This window comes from Peromyscus eremicus, chromosome 11 (genome assembly GCF_949786415.1).
Source record: "Peromyscus eremicus chromosome 11, PerEre_H2_v1, whole genome shotgun sequence".
NCBI classification, from domain to species: Eukaryota; Metazoa; Chordata; class Mammalia; order Rodentia; family Cricetidae; genus Peromyscus; species Peromyscus eremicus.
In genome coordinates, this window is record NC_081427.1 from 56896938 (window position 1) to 56917347 (window position 20410).

Consider the following 20410-nt stretch of genomic DNA (forward strand, 5'->3'; position numbering starts at 1 on the left):
AAGGACACTGGTCAACAGGTGAGCTGAAAACCTAGTTCTAGAGCGCCGAGTCCTGCCTACCCTTTTGGATGATGTCCGCAGCAGTCTGCCTTGTCCCTGCTCAGCCAAAAACTCACTGTTAGCTGCGCCGGTGGCACAGGATGTCAATGAGGAGGTTGAGGCAGGAGAATAGCCACAAGTTCCAGGTCAGGTGGGTGAGGGAGAGGGAGAAGGCTTTCGCAAAAAGCCGAACCAAGACAAGAATCAACAAAACAACCAACAACTAACAAAAGCCCCTTGCACTTCGGGTCCCGCACTGCCCATTACACCACGAAGCCTTCCACACCAATTACTAAAGACACAGGGAGGGCGCTTAGACTTTCTAACATTCACAAGGGGTGAGCGAGGATGACCTCACCGTTTCTCTCAAGTAATTAAAGGTTAAAGGTAGTTTTGGACATCGCCCAGGCTCTGAGAACCCTGGGTCCCAACCTTCCTGTCATTTGCATTCCAATGTAGCCACCTCACCGGTTCGGCCCCACCCGCAGGCGACTCTGGCAGCCAAGTGGACGCGGGCCAGCACAGCGGTGCAGCGGGCAGGCGCTGCGGGGCCAGGTGGCTCGGGGTGGGGCTTGCGGAAAACGCTGGGCGGGGCGTGGCCTCCTGGGGGCGTGGCCTCCCGCAGGTGCGTCCAGGGGCTCGGGTTTCACTGAAACGAATCCCGGCCAGGGAAAGAACAGCGCCGCTCAGGTTAGGGGCAAAGGGACCCGGTCCTCCGAGTGGGGCTCTGAGTTTCGAACCAGTGGTGGCCGATTCCCCGTCCGCCCGACGTCCGGGCTGCTGCGAGGATGCGAGGTCTGAGCGTGGCGGGGCTCCTGGGAGGCGTCATCCTGCTGGCGACCTCGGTCTCCTGCAACCGGACCTCCCAAGGTGAGAACCCTGCCCAGGGAGGGCTCGAGCGGCGGCGGAACGCTCCCGGTTCGTGGTGGAAGCGGGGCAGGCGCGCACTTCTCCGTGCATCCCTAGACTCTCTCTCAGTGGCTTTGTGTGTGTGTGTGTGTGTGTGTGTGTGTGTGTGTGTGTGTGTGTGTGTGTGTGTGTGTGTGTCCCTGACCAATCAGCTGGGACACCCGGGAAGTTCCCCCCGAGGACGTGCTAGAGACAATCATGGTCTGGGTCCTTCCAATTTCTACCTGTCGGTGTGGTTCGGGGAGGCAAGGAAGGAGCGCCCGCGTCTTTGGGGTGCCCTGAAGACTCAGGCTCCCTTCCCTCGGGTCGTTTCTTTGCAAACACTGAGTCATTAAGAGCTTTTCACGCATCCTGTGAACTACCTCCGGTCTGGTCCTACTGGGTTACAGCCAGTTGATGGCACAAGGCCAGGTGGAGTGAGTGGTGAGCCCGCGCCCTGGAAAGTTCCCACCTCGCGTTTTGCACTCGCGCCCACCCATTGAACCCTTTCTTTAGGGGTCGCACCACCGCGTTCAAGACCCACCCGTGGCCGCAGTTCCGGGCAACGCGGTGGATGCGTCGGGTGTGGAACTCAGAAGGTTTGGCTGTCACGTGGTGGTAGAAGGGGAACTTTCAGGACCCCCATATTCGGCCAGGTGACGTTCTGGCTTACAGATTTCGAGACCTTCCCGCCACCCGGAGCACGCATTGGCAGCCACCCAGGTCTAGCGCCGAGGCTGCCCTAGGAACAGAACTGTAAGAGAGCGGTCCGGGGCGGTGCTTCGGTGCCACCTTGCGCCCGGCCGCCGGGTTGGGCGGGTGCTGCTGTTCCAGGTGAGCTCGAACTGGCGCCTCTAGAAGCCAGGGAGGCCACTCTGTAGTCTGTGGGGTGGGGTGGGGTAGGGTAGGTGTGTTTACAGCCGACGGGAGGGCTACTGTGATGCAAAACCAGACCTGGCGTTTTCATTTCCTCAGCTAAACTTGCTGGTGTCCTGTAAAAGGTCATTTCTCGCTTTTAACCCTCTTGGAAAGACGTGGAAGAGCGTCTAAGCCCTCTCCGTTTCACTGTCCTTTAAAGTTAGAAATTTAAAATTCAGGGACAAAAGGTTAGTGTGTGCAAATTTTTTAAAAAGTGATTGGAACTGATTAAATACTTTTATGATTCACACAGAATAGGAAACATACCCTGATTATTTGGCTCCCTTTGTTTAAGTGAGGAGGTTGGGAAGGGAGAGGTTCCTGGCGTATACTGTGAACTTGATTTAACAATAAAAAAAAAAAAAATCAGGTTACTTGTTAACCCGAGCTACTTAATATCCCACCTTGGTTTTTCTCTATGCATACTTATGCTCCATAGCCGGTAACTTTCCTAAAGAGTCTAGTAACAGAGACTTTACATACAGGGAGGTTTTTTTCCCAATTAAAATTAATTTTGGTTACGGACACGGGTCACCTTGAAAGCGTTTCCTGCAAGTTAATGGACGTCTTTGCTCATGCCGCTCTGGTCCGGTCTTTCTGTGTGCTCTTTTATTTGTTAAAGAGCAGATTGGATGCGATTTTCTCCATCTCCAAAAGATTGCTTCACGGAAGGGGTCTCGACCCAAAATAACCCCATTTTTGCAGATGGGGGGAGGGGCACTGAATTGACAATGTTGCTTTTAAGTCAACTTCTCTCCAATACAGTCACTATTACTATCTCCTCCCCTTCTTCCATCTCCACATTTATTTTTTGATTTCTTGTCATGCTGGGCTTTGCACTAGCGAGGGCCTGAGACACTTCCCATGAGGCCTTCAATCCATTTCAGTTTTACTGACTGGTTCTTTTCTGTTTGTTGTTGTCGTTTGTGGGGTTTTGTTTTGTACCCCTTTCTTCTTTCTCTTTCTTTGAGCTAGGCTTACTGTGCATCATTGGCTGGCCTGGAATTCTCTGTGTTGACCACATTGGCCTTGAACTTGCAGCAATTCTCCTGTCTCTGCCTCCTGAGTAATGAGATTACATGCACCACAATGCCCAGACAACATTTTTTTTTTTAGTTTAATTTTTTAAAAAAAATTATGTGCATTGGTGATTGGTGTTTTTCATGTCTTTGTGAGGGTGTCAGATAGATGTACTGGAACTGGAGTTACAGGCAGTTTTGCCAGTGGGTGCTGGGAATTGAACCTAGGTCCTCTGGAAGAGCAGCCAGTGCTCTTAACTGCTGAGCCATCTCTTCAGCTTCTGACAACATTCTTTTTTTTTCAATTATAAGAGTCATATGTGGTCACTGTAGAGGAAAACTAGAAAGAGGAGAAATTAAACAAAAATCATCCTAAACATGGGTACTTAAAATAACCACTACCAACATTTTGATTTATATCTTTCCTGTGCGTTTGTACATGTGAAATACATAAAATACACATTCCCCAAATATAGAAAGTCTTGTACAAGTATGGGGTTTTATTATTCAAGGTCAGTAACACATTTCGAATGGCTTTAAAACATGGGCATATGCACACACACCCCACCCACCCACCCCCATTTATTAAGTACTAAACCTAGGGCCTCCTGTGTATTAATTAGCAAAGCACTTTGCCACTGAGCTAGAAATGCAGCCCTAATTTTACAATTTATTTTGAGGCAAAGTCTCCTTAAATGGCCCAAACTCTCCCTGAATCCACTAGGTAACCCAGGCGGACCTCGAACTTTGGATTCTACTTCTTCATCCTGAGTAGCTGAGATTGTAGACCAGCATGGGCAAGCTTGGCTGCATCTTTCTAAATCTGTGTTTTGTGAGCAGACCCATGGGATGTCTCCCAAGCCTTGTCATAGAAAGAGCTGTGTGATGAAGGTGGAGCTGGGACTTTGGGTCGGTCTCCTTCGCTTCCCTTGTGTTACTAATTAACCTTGGAAGCTCATGTCTCTCGAAGTGTGTATTTGACTTTCTTATGGTTTTATTATCTGGGCAAATGTTGAGGAAAACAGTTCATCCTGGGGTGCGGGGGGGGGGGGGGGGAACAGTTTGCAACGTTTGCTAAAAGTGTACCTAGGGAGGGATGCTCTGCAACTAAATCTTTTCCTTTTCAGCCTGTGTACCCAAGAGTTGACAGCAAAAGAACTCTGGGGTGAGGAGCTTGGGAAAGGGCCAAAGCATAGCCACCATGTCCACTGTGAGCTGAAGTCCTTTAAGCAACAGAAGGACCATCCCACAACAACTGTCCTGTGGTTTATTTGTGTTTCGATAATAAATCTATTTGTAGTCAGAAGACAGACTTCTGTCCATTCTTTCGTAGGAGAGTTATAGCTCTCATAAACCATTGAACTAGTCCCCATTTGATACCCAGATGATCGTTTTTGTTAGACCATGGTAAACATGGTTCAGCAAATGTTCTCCACAGCACAGTCAGTGTGAGACAGGTCCCTGAAGTAAATCACAGCTCACAAGACAAGCACATTTTAACTTCTGAAAAGTTTGCCAAATGACTTTCAAAAAGGTTGTATCAGTTTGCATTCTGGGCAGCGGAAAACCTAAAAGAGGAAGGTGAAAGTGTGACCCTTCCCCAGCCATTCCACTTCAAGGAGACAGACATTTTTTACAGCGTGGTGAGTTTTCTAGATTTAAGATTTTGTGAATAAACGTACATTAGAATCTTATTATGCAGATGAGAACGTACTATTTTATCAGTTTTTTGTTTGTTTGTTTGTTTTCAGTTGACAGTGTATTTCCTGCAGGAAGGTGAGTGTCTATCTTAGGGCTAGGGATATGGTGAATTAGGAACGAAGCTGATTACAGGCCTGTTTCCTGTTTGTCCATCTTGGGGGCCAGGTGTTGCCTTGAGCAGTGGTGGGTGTATGTTTTCGTAGGCTTGGCAGGAACTGTTGATTGTAGCCCTAGAAATAAGTCTGCCCTCAGAGTCAGGTACACAGTAGGTGGCCACACTTCCTGTTCATTGCCAGTCTCTGCTCAGTTCTGAAACACCGAGCCTGGTTGACAGCTAGACTCTGGGATACCAGCGTAGAATACAGAATGGGCAGAGCCCATGCCTCAGGGACCTTTGAACAGTGTCACAGAACGGCTTAATGTGAACAGCTGTTATGTTTTTTGTTGTTGTTGCTATAAGATCTTGCTGTGTAGCCCAGATCTGCCTGGAACTCATGATCTCCTGTCTCAGACTCTTTAGTGCTAAGTTGAAAGGTGGGACTCCCAGCTCTATTTGTATGTGTGGTGGGAGTTGGGGAGACAGTCTGGAAATCAAGCCTTGCTCATGCTAGGCGAACACTTCACCACTGAGGTGCATCCCCAGCCCTTAGCAAGGCATTTCTAGGTTGGATTTTGGGATAATCTAAGAATGCTCTGCCTTCTCCTCCTCCTATGACATTTTCTTCCTCGTCCCCCCCCCCTTTTTTTTTTTTTTGTAGATAGTATTTACTTTTAGCCTAAGCCATATTTCTTTTGTTATAATATCTTTCCTTGTTCCTCTTTTCTCTTTATTTTAGCATTCTTATTTAATGTGGCTTTGGGTTTCTTTTTACATGAACTTCACTGACCTGTTACACATTTGGCTCTGAGTAGGCCCTCAGTAGTGAACCCACTCAGTGGCAGCAATTGCTAGTCCTCGGCTAGATGTGTTTCATCTCTGCCCTTGCCACTTTCCAGCCCGTCTCTCTGTGCTACTTCTAATAACTTTACTAGGTTCTCTATGCCAGACAATTTGCATGATACACAATTAGCCCGTCTAAAGAGAGTTCAGTGGCTTTTGGTATACTCCCAGACTTGTGACGGTCACTGCAACTATTCTGAGCACATTTGATTACTGGCAAGAAGCAGCTTGCCAAGCACTGGGACGAGAAGTATGCATTACCATGTCTGGCTTCAGTACCTCATCTTTTTACTCATTGTTAAATACTATTCCATTGTGTGGACAGTCCTCATTTGGTTTATCAGTTTTTGTGTTGATGGACATTTGGGTTGTTTCTATTTAGGGCTGCTATGAATAATGCTGCTTTGAGTGTCCTGCACAAGTTTTTGTGTGGACATGTTTTCTTTTTTCTTGGGTATTGTCCTGGTTGATCTTCTTTGTCGGCTTGGCCAGATTAGAATCACCACAGAAACACACCTCTGGGTGTGTCTATGAGGGTGTTTTCAGAACAGTACAGTTGAGGAGGGAAGATCTGGAGCCCCAGCCTGACTAAACAGGAGGAGTGGGCTGGAGAGGTGGCTCAGGGGTTAAGAGCACTGCCTGTTCTTCCAAAGGTCCTGAGTTCAATTCCCAGTAACCACATGGTGGCTCACAGCCATCTGTAATGAGATCTGGTGCCCTCTTGCATACATGAGGGCAGAACACTGTATATATAATAAATAAATAAAAAGAAAATAAAAACACACAGGAGAAGCAAGCAGAGCGCAGCGTTGACCTCTTCTGCTCCTTTCCGTAGATGAAATGTGACAGCCTGCCTCACATTCCTGCTGTGGGCCAAAATAAACACCTCCTCCTCCCTTGGTTAAATGCTGTCAATTCTAGCAACAAGAAAACTATGACTTGTGAGGACATAGCCAGAGCTGGCCACCTGCAGCCTGGAAGAGGGCCCTCACCAGAACCTAACCATGCTGGGAGTCCCATTGCTGATTGCCAGACACAACTGTGAGGAATTCACATGTTGGGTATAAGTCTCTCTGTCTCTATGTGTGTGTGTGTGTGTGTGTGTGTGTGTGTGTGTGTGTCTGTGTCTGTGTCTCTCTGTCTCTCTGTCTCTGTCTCTCTGTCTCTCTATCTCTCTCTCTTTCTCTCTCTCTTTCTCTCTCTCTGTGTGTGTGTGTACATGCCATGGTACATGGGACTTGTTCCTCTCAACCATGTACATTCTGGGGTTGGGAGTCAAATAGGCAGGCTTGGCACCAAGCGCCTTTACTCACTCAGCCATCTTGCTGCCCCTAGTTGCTCATTCCTTATCTCTTGGGTTGCATCTGCCCAGGCGTACTCTGACCCTGATGAGGTCAGCATCCATCCACTCCAGCAAGGTTTCTTCAGAGTGTCTAATCACCTCTTTTTGTGACCCTCATAGCGATAAACAGGCAATGTCTAGGCTCAGAGCCCCTCCCTTTTAGAGAACATTATGTAACTTCCTCTGGGAACTGGAGAAAATTTGAGAACTCTATAAAGTCTCAGCCACTGCCTACAGAAGCAGCTCCGGGTAACTCACTGTGGTGCTTTGAAGGAGAACATCCCCCATAGGCTCGGATATATGAAAAGCCGATCCCCGGTTGGTGGCGCTGTTTGGGGAGGTGTGTGAGGTATGGTGTTGCTGGAGGAAGCCTTGGGCAGGCTTTGTGATTAAAAAGTCTCAGCGACTTTCAGTGTTCCTTCCCTGCTTCTGCTTGTGTTTGAAGATGTGAGCTCTGAGCTTCTGGACCTGTAGCTTGCGGCCATGGCTCCCCACCGGGTTGCTTTCGTATCCCTAAATACACTTTTCCTTCTGTAAGTTGCCTTGGTCATGGTGTTTTATCACAGCAACAAAAAGGTAACCATTACACCCACTGAATCAGCGCCTGGTGGGCTGTTTCTGGCCTGGATGCCTTCATGGATGAGTGGGGTCCCCATAGCTACTCACGGGGTCCAGTGGTGCTACGCACCACCCTCTGGACAGCTGTGGAAGATTTGCAAGATTCTTTTATGCCTCTGAATGGCTTGCAGAACATGTTGACATTAATACAGGTGACTGTGAATTAGTGAAGGAGGAGCTCATTTTAAAGAAGGTGACTTTTAATATGATAAATTAAAAATTTTAGATATTCTGTTTGAGAGAATGTGTGTGTGTGGAGTCCATGTAGTTGATCTCTATGGGTTCCAACATGCAGTATCATTTTAGGGGGTGGTCGGGTATAGTGAGCAAAACTATGGATTCTAGTAATGAGCTAACTAAGGCTAAAGTGTAATCTCCCTATGCAACTGCTTAATTCTGGGACGTTTACTCAGCTTACTGATTTGTGCCTTAGTGTCTATTGATAAAATGAGGACGTAATAGTCTGGTTTGTTGTGAATGTGATACGGTTCCACGCGTACAGTGCAGATAACAATCCAGACCCACCATGAGTTAGTGCTCACCTGTATGATGGTAACCACAAAGAATTACATGTTCCTGTAATTCTTTGTGGTTATATGTGTGGCCTTTGGGCACTCACTGTTCTAGTCCAAGGTCCTGTAGAGATAGGTAGAGGAGCCTTGGCTCTGAAGTGGAGAGGTCTGGAATGAAAGCAGTTGAGGGAGAGACTCTGTCCGTACCATCTCCAGCTTCTGGGTGGGTGCTGCCGCTTTCGGTGTCCCGTGGCTTGTTCCATGACTTTCTTCCAGTCTTTGCTTCTGCTTCTCTCCTGAACTTCCTCCTGACTTTTTTTATTTTTTGAAACAGGGTCACCACCTCCCAGCCTTTTTTTTTTTTTTTTTAAAGTTTTTTATTTTATGTGTATTGGTATTTTGACTGCATGTATGTCTGTATGAGGGTGTTGAGTCCCCTGGAACCGGAGCCACAGACAGTTGTGAGCTGCCATGTAGGTGTTGGGAACTGAACCCGAGTCCTCTTGAAGAGCAGCCCGGTGCTCCCAACCTCTGAGCCGTCTCTTCAGCCCCATCCTTCTTAAAAGACCATTGTCAGTGGATCAAGGGCCTGACTGGATAATCCAGGATGATGTTCTGAAAATTGTTCACTAGGGTGGCAAAGCTCCTTGTGTACAGGGCATTAGGACATGAACTTCCTTTAGGGCACGGGGCACCTTCATTTTTCCACAGTAAGTGAAAATGAACTGTGGGTCTCTGTAACTTGCAATGCTCCTCCACTCCCCTTCACTGATAGACCTACCTACAGAAACCTTCCCACGAGAACAGCGCTGGAGAACCTGAGCCTGGAGCTGGCCGAGCATCAGTTGGTAGCTGAGCACACAGGAAATTAGGGGAAGTCAGGAGAGGTCTATCTTCCTCGGCCCATGAATAGTGCACAGGTGTTTCCTCATGGTAGGGGCCTCAGGCTCCTCATTAAAGTTCTTTAGTGCCTTCTCTTCCTCCTTCAGGTTTGTGAGGGCATGCAGGTTGGGGCAAGATGAAGAATGGATATGCCAGCCATTGTTGGTGGGTTTGGTTCTGTTTTGCTTTGCTTTCGATGGGAGCTCACTCTGCCCCCCAGGCTGGTCTCAAATTCCTAAGCTAAAACAATCCATCCACTTAAGGTTTCTAAGTAGTGCGACTACGGGCATGTGTTCCCACACCCAGGTTTATCTGTGGTCCTGAATGATCAAGTCATAATATGGGGGAAGCACCCTGAGTTAAGCTTGCTGTTACATGCTGGAAAGCTAGAGCACACTTGTGTCATCGGTACAGTGATACTAAAAGACTTGTCTGCCAACTGAGCTCCGTGGGAGGGTGTTTATAAAGGCAGCATAGAGGTGGGAAATACCTACCCATTATAGTAGTGTATTTCTTGTGGGTGGACAAGGAGATACCCCCATGGTCCTGGAATCTCCCTAGGCTGGTCTCTGGGATAGGGCATGGATGACAGACAGCCAGGCTGGATTCTGGCCTAAGACCAGAGTAGGGTAGATGGACACTATAAAATGAGAACAGAAGCAGCTGGCTGTAATTGGAGTTTTCCTATCCCAACCATCCAGTCCCAAATAGTCACTCAGAGGCTTTTATTAATTGTAAATGTTTGGCCGAGAGCTCAGGCTTATTACTAACTAGCTCTTGCAATTGACCCATTCCTATTAATTCATGTACTGCCCCAAGGCTAGTGGCTTTTGCCTCTATCCCATTTTGTGTGTCCAACTCATTCTCTGTCTTGCTGGCAACTCTCTGAATCCGCCCTTCCTCCTCCCAGAATTCTGTCTCTGGTGCTCAAGCTCATCCTGCCCAGCTATCTGCCAATCAGCTTCTTATTAGCAAATGAGAGTAATAGATATTCATAGTGTAGAACAGGATTGTTCCACGGCAGCTGGCAGCAAGGCAGAGTTTCTGTCTTACACATTAGAACAGTGGCTCTCAACCTGTGGGTCCTGACCCCTTCAGGGGTTGAACGACTTTCACAGGGATCACCTGTCAGATATCCTGCATATCAGATATTCACATTATGATTCCTAACAGTAGCAAAATTACTGTTACGAAGTAGCAATGAAAATTTTATGGTTGGTAGTCACCACAATGTGAAGAACTGTATTAAAGGGTCGCAGCATTGGGAAGGTTCAGAACCACTGAACCGGAGACTCTGGAAGAGTTACCACATAATTGTAGACTGATTTTTTTTTTTTTTTTTAACTAACTGACCCATCAAAGACTGCTGATGGATGTGTGGTTAAATAACAGAACTAATGAATGTAGCTATTTTTAAAGAATAAGTTGAAAAACTGTCAGCCTTAAGATTCCCAGGAGTCAGTGTTCTACTTGCAACCCCAAACTCCCACAGTTTGGAAAAAAAAAAAGTCTCATCTCTGGGCCTGAAGATGTAGCTTAGTGGTAGAATACTTGCCTAGCTTGCGTAAGAATTAGAATTCAACTGCTGGCAACCCACCCTGCCCAGTACCATCACTCAAAGAAAATAGTATTCGCAATCCTCTAATAGCATCTGTGTGTGTTTGTCTGAAATTGCCATTTAAGCAAAGCAGCCTTGTTGTTGGACCATTTGCCTAGGTAACGACTCTGTTCTGCCTTCTCTGTACAGGAACCCACGGCAAAGGAAGAAGTCTCATTGGCCGAGTGGCCACTCCCCCTCCGGTCTCTGGGAAAGGGGTCACAGTAGAACCGGGCTTCTCCATTGATGAGTTCTCTACATCTGTCCTCACCGGGAAGCTGACCACTGTCTTCCTTCCGGTCATCTACACTATTGTATTTGTGATTGGTTTGCCCAGCAATGGCATGGCCCTCTGGGTCTTCCTTTTCCGGACGAAGAAAAAGCACCCTGCTGTGATTTACATGGCCAATCTGGCCTTGGCAGACCTCCTGTCCGTCATCTGGTTCCCCCTGAAGATTGCCTACCACCTCCACGGCAACAACTGGATGTATGGGGATGCGCTTTGCAAGGTGCTTATCGGCTTCTTCTACGGCAACATGTACTGCTCCATCCTCTTCATGACCTGCCTCAGTGTGCAGAGGTACTGGGTGATCGTGAACCCCATGGGACACCCCAGGAAGAAAGCAAACATTGCCATTGGTGTCTCCCTGGCAATCTGGGTTCTGATTTTTCTGGTCACCATCCCCTTGTATGTCATGAAGCAGACCATCTACATTCCAGCCTTGAACATCACCACCTGTCACGATGTGCTGCCAGAGGAGGTGTTGGTGGGGGACATGTTCAATTACTTCCTCTCTCTGGCCATCGGCGTCTTTCTGTTCCCAGCCTTACTTACTGCATCTGCCTACATACTCATGATCAAAACGCTCCGTTCTTCTGCCATGGATGAGCACTCCGAGAAGAAAAGGCGAAGGGCAATCAGACTCATTGTCACCGTCCTGGCCATGTACTTCATCTGCTTTACTCCCAGCAACCTTCTGCTGGTTGTGCATTATTTCCTCATCAAAAACCGGGGCCAGAGCCACGTCTATGCCCTCTACCTTGTCGCCCTCTGCCTGTCGACCCTCAACAGCTGCATCGACCCCTTTGTCTATTACTTTGTTTCCCAAGATTTCAGGGATCACGCCAAAAACGCGCTCCTCTGTCGAAGCGTCCGCACCGTGAACCGCATGCAAGTATCCCTCACCTCCAACAAGTTCTCCAGGAAATCCAGCTCTTACTCTTCAAGTTCAACCAGTGTTAAAACTTCCTACTGAGCGGTACCTGAGGATGTCAAGCCTGCTATATTGTGTGTGCAAGGGGTGGGGATGCAAAGACATGGGGCTGTCATTTTCTAACCAAGCTGGTCTCAGCACTGATCACAAGCATGGACGTCAGTATCAGAATTGTGCTCTGATGTCCCTGAGACTGAACAAACTGAGAGACACATATTTTGTGGAAGTGATGAGAGAAGAAGGCAGAAATCCAGTGTTTGCAAAAGCTACACCTGGCAAGAAGACTAAGTTTCTAGCTGAAACAATTTCTTCTGCATCTGGGGTTCATCACAGCTTTGTCAGGACCCGAGGCCCTCATAAGCTTCAGTCTAGTTGATTGACTTTTCAGATGAGATGAGGAGACCAGCTGTGAATGAAGTTCCTGTCCGGAATTCTAACCTGCAACAGTGAGCTTGCATTGGACAGTAGAATCCAAATGCCCAGTGGTTACATTCTTGCATCATTTCATCAGAACCCCTGGGGATCTTGTTCAGTGTGCAGGCCCCTCAGCTTCAATAACCAGAGCTCTGCTTACGAGGCAGCCGCTCTACAAACCTCAGTGATGTCTACATGCACAGAACCATGGAGCGGAACACTGCTGCCGCCCACCAGGACAGCAATGTTTGAAAAGAAATACCAATAGCAATGTTTTGGGCCTCTTTATGGTCGTTTACTATGAAATTTGCCTATTGGTTTATTGGGATTTTCGGTTCCTTTATTATTACTTTGTAGTTTTGTATGTCTGTTAGTCAAGAAAAAGAGAATGAGGATCTTAAACCTGTAAATATAAATTTTGTATAATTTTTTTTTACTTACATCAGTGTGGGTAATGGAGTATTTTGCCAACTGCAAATAACATTTACCACTTAGTAGCTTTTTTTTAAGTTACTTTTTTAAACTGTAGTGTGCAAACTTAAGACATTTACATGATAATGGATTGTTATAGTGTCAGTTCCCCTACCATCATATTCCCTCCCCCACACCTCCCTCTCCCTCATGTGCACCCCCTCCCCCGGTATTTTCCTCCCTCCCCCACCAAATAGCGCCTTGTCTGCCTTCAGGTACCATTTAGTATTTTTTAAAAACTGTTGTTGGAATATTTATTGTCAGTTTTGTTCAACAGTTATCAAATGTGGAATTAAAGTCTGCACATCTGTTTGGAAAAGAGCACAAACAAGACACTACAGCTGTTGCAGAGATTCATGACTCCAGACCTACTTTATAGACTGACTGTATTTGTGGCTTTAAAAAATCCCTTCGGTGTATGACTGGTTTATAAACAATACATGGACTTTTTTTTTTTTTTTAAAAAAAAAACAACTTCCTTCAGCTTGTGTGTTTATTTGTGTGAAGGAAGGAGAAGAGGGAAAATCCTGCCTCACACACACAGAAATATCTTTTCTTTTTACAATTGTTTTTGTTCTTTTGAGATAAGATTTCTCTGTGTAGCCCTGGCTGTCCTAGAATTCACTCTGTAGACCAGGCCACCTGCCTCTGCCTCCTAAGTGCTGGGATTAAAGGCCACCATTGCCCACTATTTTTTTTTTTTAACACAACCCTGGGATCTAAATCTGGTCTCACTATTTTTTAAATAAACATAAAAAGTATAGTTCCTGTTGCTCTGCAATGCCTACTTTTCATTAATTAATATTCTTTGTTTTTTTCTTATAATAATTTTATAATAATCTAAAAATAATTTTTTTCTATAACTTGACCTCCAATTTTAAAGATTATAGACCCTTTAATAGTCCGTATATATATATATGTGTGTGTGTGTGTGTGTGTGTGTGTGTGTGTGTGTGTGTGTGTGTAGTCATTTCCCTACTGGGTGGCCCCTTGAATTTTACTATCCCATGTTATTTTTTTTTTTCCTTTTTCGCTATTTCAACATTATTGCACTGTACATCTGTATATAGACTTCATTGAGATTCACTTTACTTTTATTGAGGCAAGGTTTCACTATATAGCCATGTAACTTGCTATGTAAACCAGGCTGGCCCCTTAAACTCACAGATCTGCTTAAAGCAGCCTCTACCTCCTGAGTGCTGAGATCAAAGGCATGCATCACCACTACTAGGAAGTTTCGATTCTTTTGTCCTTGAGGGGTAGCTTGGAAGCCTCTGGTTGGAAGTCTCTGGTCTTGAATTAGACCCTTGGTTGGAGTTAGAAGGCACCATGCCTTGAGCACCTTGGATGTGGCCATCTCTGCTTTTGTGGGCAGCTCTGTACCATCCGATTTGTATGAAGGATCTGAGTCGTAACTGAGAATGAACATTTTGTACTCCCTGGTTCATTTACTAAGAGGGGCCCTTAATTTGGAAGCGAATGTGGACTTGTCTTGCTGTTCAGGCCAGAATGCAAAGGTGACGTCACTGAAGTGCTTTTTCTGGGCATTTCTTTGTGTTATTTTAGTTATCTGTAGCAGGAGTTTCAAAGTTGTAATTAATTTCCTGGTTATCAAGATTTCATAAGCCCTGGGGTTATAATCTCATCTGCATGCATACTTCAGTGGTTACAACTTTATATCGGAAACTTTAACCCTTTGGGAGGCTCTGGAAAGGACTAGAATATATTAGAGTCAAGGGTAGTTTCTGTTAGTCCTCAAGTTTGCTGGAGAGCTTGGTTGTCCTTTAGAAGTGAAGGTCTAGCCGGGCGGTGGTGGCGCACGCCTTTAATCCCAGCACTCGGGAGGCAGAGCCAGGCGGATCTCTGTGAGTTTGAGGCCAGACTGGTCTACAAAGAGAGTTCCTTAACAGCTAGGGCTGCCTCAAAAAAAAAAAAAAAAGAAAAAAAAGAAAGAAAGAAAGAAAGTGAAGTTCTAGAGTCTATCTGAAAGACAGGTATCCAGTGCCCCCTGAACCCCAGGTCTAAAGGGGGAAAAAATCCCTAGAGATTGGGAATCAAGACCCTCCATGTTACCCAAGCCTTGAGACTTCCCAGAGATGGCTGTTACATATTTCTTTATAAAGTGGGGTCACTGGGTGCACACTTAAGAAATGCTATTAATGAGGGAAGTGAGAAGGCTTCTGTGGTTTGGGTCTGAGCTACTCATGTCTCTCCCTGTTGGCAAATCTGGATTATTTCCAAGTCTTTTTTTTCTTTTTTTTTTTTTTTTAATGGAAACACCCCTGTCCAGAGGTGTGGAACACCTGCAAAAACCACAGACAGAGCCTGCGGGCTCCCCCAGAGCTGCGGGCAAACCATCATCACCCAGCAGCAATGTGAGTGGTTCATTTGTCCCACAAACACGACGGCATCACCACATTATTAACTGCAGAAGATTAAGTCAGGACTCCTACCTGAGCATCAGCTTAGTTATGAGGTTGATATTCTCAGCCAGTATATGAATACTAAAAAAGAAGGGTTAGAAAGATAACTCTAGGGTTAGAAGTGTAAGGTGCTTATTGCTTTTGGTGAGGACTAGTTTTGTTTGTTTTTTGTTTTTGTTTTTGTTTTTTTCTCTGTGTGACATTCCTAGCTGTCCTGGAACTTGCTTTGTAGACCAGGCTGACCTAGAACTCACTGAGATCAGATCTGCCTGCCTCTGCCTCCCAAGTGCCGGTACTAAAAGCATGCACCACCACCACCTACCTGAGGACCAGGTTTTGGTTCCCAACACCAACACTGGGTAACTCAAAACCACTGGGAAGTCCAGTTCCTGGGGATCTAATGCCCTCTTTTGCATTTGCACACACACACAGTGCACATAAAATTCGTGTAGACACAAATATGCACATAATTTAAAAAAAAATCCAGCTCTCTGCAATTTAGGCTGCTCAAAAGTGTTTAAAACATTCCACTCCAAAGCTGGAATTTGAGAATGGTGGTAAATCAAGGAAAAAAAAAAAAAAAAAAAGAGCCCAGTGTGATGGCATGCATCTTTGATTCCAGCACTCAGAGGCAAGTGGATCTCTGAATTCCAGGCCAACCTGATCTACATCCAGGACAGCTAGGACTATATAGTGAGACCCTGTCTCAAACAACAACAACAAAAGAAAAAAAAAAGATAAGTGGAGGCTGGAGAGATGCAGAGGACCTAGTCAGGTTCCCAGCACCTACATCAGGTAGCTCCCAACTACATGTAAGTCCAAGGTGATCCAATGTTCTCTTCAGGCCTCCGTGGGACTGAGAAATATGGTGCACACTCAGACAAGCAGGCACACACATCCATATACAAAAAACAAACAAGCAAACAGGGCTCGGGAGGGGTGCCCTGTGGGTAATTCTTCTAAATTTCTCATGGCTTGCCTATTTTGTTTGGTTTTGGCTTTATTGTTTTTTCTTTTGAAACAGGGTCTCCATATAATCCTGGCCTGCCTAGAATTCTCTACATAAGTCAGACTGGGCTCAGATTCACAGAAATCCACCTGCCTCTGCTTCCCAAGTGCTGGTATTAAACTACTTACACTCCTTACTTTTATTTTGCTTTATTTTGTTTTAACACTGTGATAGGGTCTCACGCTGTGGCTCAGGCTGGCTCGAAACCCACATAGCCCAAGCTGGTCTTGAACTCATGGCAGTCCTCCTGTTTCAGCCTCCCAAATTCTGGGGTCACAGGAGTGAGCCATCATGTCTGGTTTATGCTTATTATCCTTGTCTTACTCACTGTTCTATTGCTGTGAAGAAACATCATGACCACAGAGAGTTTTTTGTTTTTGTTTTTTCTATTTTTCGAGACAGGGTTTCTCTGTGTAGCTCTGCGTCTTTCCTGGAGCTCGCTCTGTAGACCAGGCTGGCCTCGAACTCACAGAGATCCGCCTGCCTCTGCTTCCAGAGTGCTGGGATTAAAGGCGTGTGCCACCACCGCCTGGCAAATAAATCTAAGCCTTGCTACGTGGCTCATGGCTTACCGGTATCTTTTTTTTTTTTTTCCCCCCACAGCGACTTTTATGAAAGAAAGCGTTTAACTGGGGGCTCGTTTAGAGTTGCAGAGGGTCAGTCCATTATCATCATGGCAGAGAGTGTGCATGGAGCTGGAACAGTAGCTGAGAGCCACATCCTGATCCTCGAGGGAGGAGAGAGAGCTAACTGGGCCTGCCATGGGCTTTTGAAACCTCAAAGCTACCCCCAGTGATATACACTGCCTCCAATAAGGCCACACCTACTCCAACTAGACCATACCTCCTAATCCTCAAATAATGCCATACCCTTGTGACTATTCAAATATATGAAAAAATTACAAATCAGTAGTTTATATTTAAAAAAAATACAGTGAAAAAATAACCCTTCCCAACCATCCACATCAGACCCCAATTACTCTGTGTACACTTCGGAAAGTTCTGTCCATGGACGAGCATGTGTATTCTACCCATATTTACATTTGAGAAGTACTACTTACTAGTAGTATTTATGCATACATGGCCTCAGAATTCTGTGGCTTAGCCAAGCACTTATTAACATGCAGTTTCTGAAGTCATGAATTCTCCTGAACTGTTGGTCTTCACGAGTCTACCTTGGGGTTGTGTGGTGGAGGCTGGCTGAGATCCTGGATGGTAATGACATCAACTGTAGACATCTCTGAGGCCTGGGACGCAGCTCCAGTGGGGTTTCTCCAGAGGGCTGGAAGAGCTACTCTTGGCAGGGAACTTCCGTTCCTCTCTGTGTGGCTCTCCATGGGGCTGCGTGAGCGATCTTATGAAGGCAGGCTTCCCCCAAAACAAGTGACCCAGAAAAACAAGAGTGAAGCTGTAAAACCTGGCTTCAGAAGTCACACACCGTCACTTCCACCATATGCTACCTGTTCACACAGACAGGTACCTCATCACACCTACTAGCTACGATTCTGCACAGGCTGAGACTTTCAAGTAGCACAAGTAAGCAGCCCAAGGGAGCAGTTGGGAGGCTGGCTTCCACACTGTATGAGAACACACCTCAGACATTATTGGCACGTCAGCCATTTGCAGACTTGCCCCATTGTTTTAAATGGCCAAATCTACTGCAGACACACACGGATGCTATCTACAGAACTCTATATAAACAATACCTACATATCTGTATCTTGAGTGCTCGTTCATTTAATATTCTATTCTTTCTTTCTTATTTGTTTATTTTCATTTTTTCAAGACAGGGTTTCTCTGTGTAGCTTTGAAGCCTGTCCTGGATCTCGTTCTGTAGACCAGGCTGGCCTCGAACTCACAGAGATCTGCCTGCCTCTGCCTCCCAAGTGCTGGGATTAAAGGTGTGCGCCACCACTGCCCAGCAGAAGGTTCTCTGCCGTTCTTCTGTGAAGGATATGGAGATGGTTGCAGCACTCTAGCTGGCCCCTGAGGGTACAGTTTAGCCCAGGACCATGGCCAGTTTGCCTTCAGACGAGGGCTTAATGCTCAGCATTAGGTCAAGTCTCTCACTCAGCTTTCCCTTGTAGACTGGGGCGAGTGACTGAGTCTGTAAAAAGTTTAACTGTAGCTTCTGTGAGGCTTTAGGCAGACTAACTAACTAGCTAACCCTGGGACAGCAGTTTTAGCCAGTCTTGTGCTTGGAACTCTTTCAGAAGCCACCAGGGAACCTGAAGGGGACTTTGTCTATTTCCTACTGTTGTGGGGTATCCACCAGAGAAGTTTCCTTGGACATGGGTTCAAGCCAATAGAAAGTCTGTATTAGCTGGCTGATGACAATACAGGATCCCAGTGAAGCCCCAAGACTTTCTCAGGACGAGCTTCTAAGCACAAAATCCATATCTTGGGTTGTCATACTTCAGTTAAAAAGAACAGTTAGCCAGAAACAGAACTACGGAAGCTAAAAAGCAAAGTTAGTACATTTGAGACATTCCCAGAACTGTGGACTTTGATGGATTAGGTCTTTGCTTTCATTTTTGACAGGTGGTGCTGTGTATGTGCTGAGTTTTACAGCCTGAATGACATTTCCATCATGGAGTCAGTTGCGTTCAGGTCTGGGGCCCTGTTACATTCTCCACTTGTCTTAGTGAGTGAGTCAAATAGTGGATTCATCCTGTTTTGGTTTAAGATGCAGGGCCTCTCCTGTTAATCTAATCAGAACGAGAATTAAAGGATTAGCCAGTGCTGACAGCACAGTAGTTAGCTGCGTGGGCGGGGGGTGGGGGGGGGAATCAAGAGAACAGAGACTGGCATCAATTATTTCTCCAGCCATGGCAAGACGTTCTCTAATTACCCCTGACCAATTAGCACAGGAACAACGGGTTTTTCCCAAAGCCATACATAGTTTTCTTTATCTCACGAGAAGTCTAAGCCTCTCCACTTTTGTAGACCATTTCTGCAAGAGGATCTGTTGTTTTAATTCAGAAACAGAAACTTTTAATACCTCTAGGTCCTGGTCAACCTGTCTACTTAGTTTGGAAAGCCTCAGAAGAGGCACATTTAGTCAAACCATTATTACATGTCCACCAAGTAGTCTCAGAGGCCCAGTAATATTTTTGTTATCCATATGAATTAACCCATGAGGCAGAGTAGCAGGCATCAGAATAACGGGAAGTGCCTAGGCTAAAAGTTTTGGATGTTAGGCAAGTTTTAGCCTCTTATTGGTCCTCTAACATTCATTTGGGCTGCCCCCAGTCACGGTGAGTTTTGTCAGCCAATGGAGTGATAGTCTGGTTAGCTAGTTCCTATCCCTTTGTAGTTACAGGGGTGGGCTGTCAAAGCACAACCAGCAATGCTGGGTGGCTTTTGGCTGGAAATGATCTACTCTACCCCTTGGGTCCCCTTCTGTGGCATACAGTCTGTTTTCCCAGGATTTTCCTGTTTCCCCAAGGCCAGAACCTTCTAAAGAAAAATTTCAGTCCAGTTATTTTTGCAGTGGAAGTTCCCTTGTTTCTGGCAACCAGGGGGCCCAGCTGCAGGGCATGCATAGAATTGTGAGCTCTGTATTCCTATCTCAAAGGATAAACTCCCATATCGTTCCTTTTCTCCATACAATCAGACACTTCGAGAGGGCATCAGCAAGTCAAGGTCAACATGGATGTGTGTTGCCGGTCTGTAGTCACACTAGCTCACACCTTCCCTGTGTCTGTCTTCCTTAGTTCCCAGGTCCAGGCCTGAGGGCAGTGGGGGTGGGACCATGACCCTGTATTCATACCCATAGTGCAGAACACAAAAGTCAGGAGGGGGCAGAGGGGCAGAGAGTAGAAGGACCCTGGGCCCAATGAAACCTTAACTTTGATGGGTCCATAGTCCCGAGACAGTCCATTTGTCAGTGGCACTGTGTCTTCTGCTTTCTTGACCTGGGTGTGGTGGATCCATGCTGTAATGCCAACTATCATCATTACCATAGGAGTGGAGAGAATAACCTTGAAGGTCCTTTTCAGGTTAGATTCATCACCCTGTGGCTACTTGCTCGACCTAGACTTAGATGCTATCGCTGAACTGGAACAAGGGGAACCTGGTGGTGGACTCAGAGGTGGGCTGGATCTGTCAGATAGTTTAATGAAGAGCCTGTATGGAGAACTGGAGGGCCAATAGTGACTTGAAAAAGGAATGGTAGAGAGTTCTGCCAACTGATGGTCTCTGAGCCTGGGAAGCGGTGGGGGAGCTCTTCTAAACATAATCTAACAGGGGGAGATCCCTCCCTCCATGGGGTGCAGCGGGCCAAAGCAAGGCAAAGGAGGAAGCCTATCCCTCCTTTGCTGGACTCTAAGGAGAGTTTTGTTAGAGTTTCTTTTAATGTCCTGTTTATTCTTTCTACTTGTCCAGAACTCTGAGGTCTATATGCACAATGGAGTTTTCAATTT

The 20410-nt window shown here is 46.2% G+C and overlaps 1 protein-coding gene across 1 annotated transcript; it reads left to right on the forward strand.

The window, feature by feature from the left end:
- Positions 1–695: 695 nt before the first annotated feature.
- Positions 696–13008, forward strand: F2rl1 (F2R like trypsin receptor 1). Its single transcript, XM_059276413.1, has 2 exons — positions 696–909; positions 10607–13008. Exons 1-2 carry the CDS (start codon positions 828–830, stop codon positions 11710–11712), a joined length of 1188 nt encoding a protein of 395 aa, XP_059132396.1. The 5' UTR covers positions 696–827; the 3' UTR covers positions 11713–13008.
- The last annotated feature ends 7402 nt before the right edge of the window (positions 13009–20410 follow it).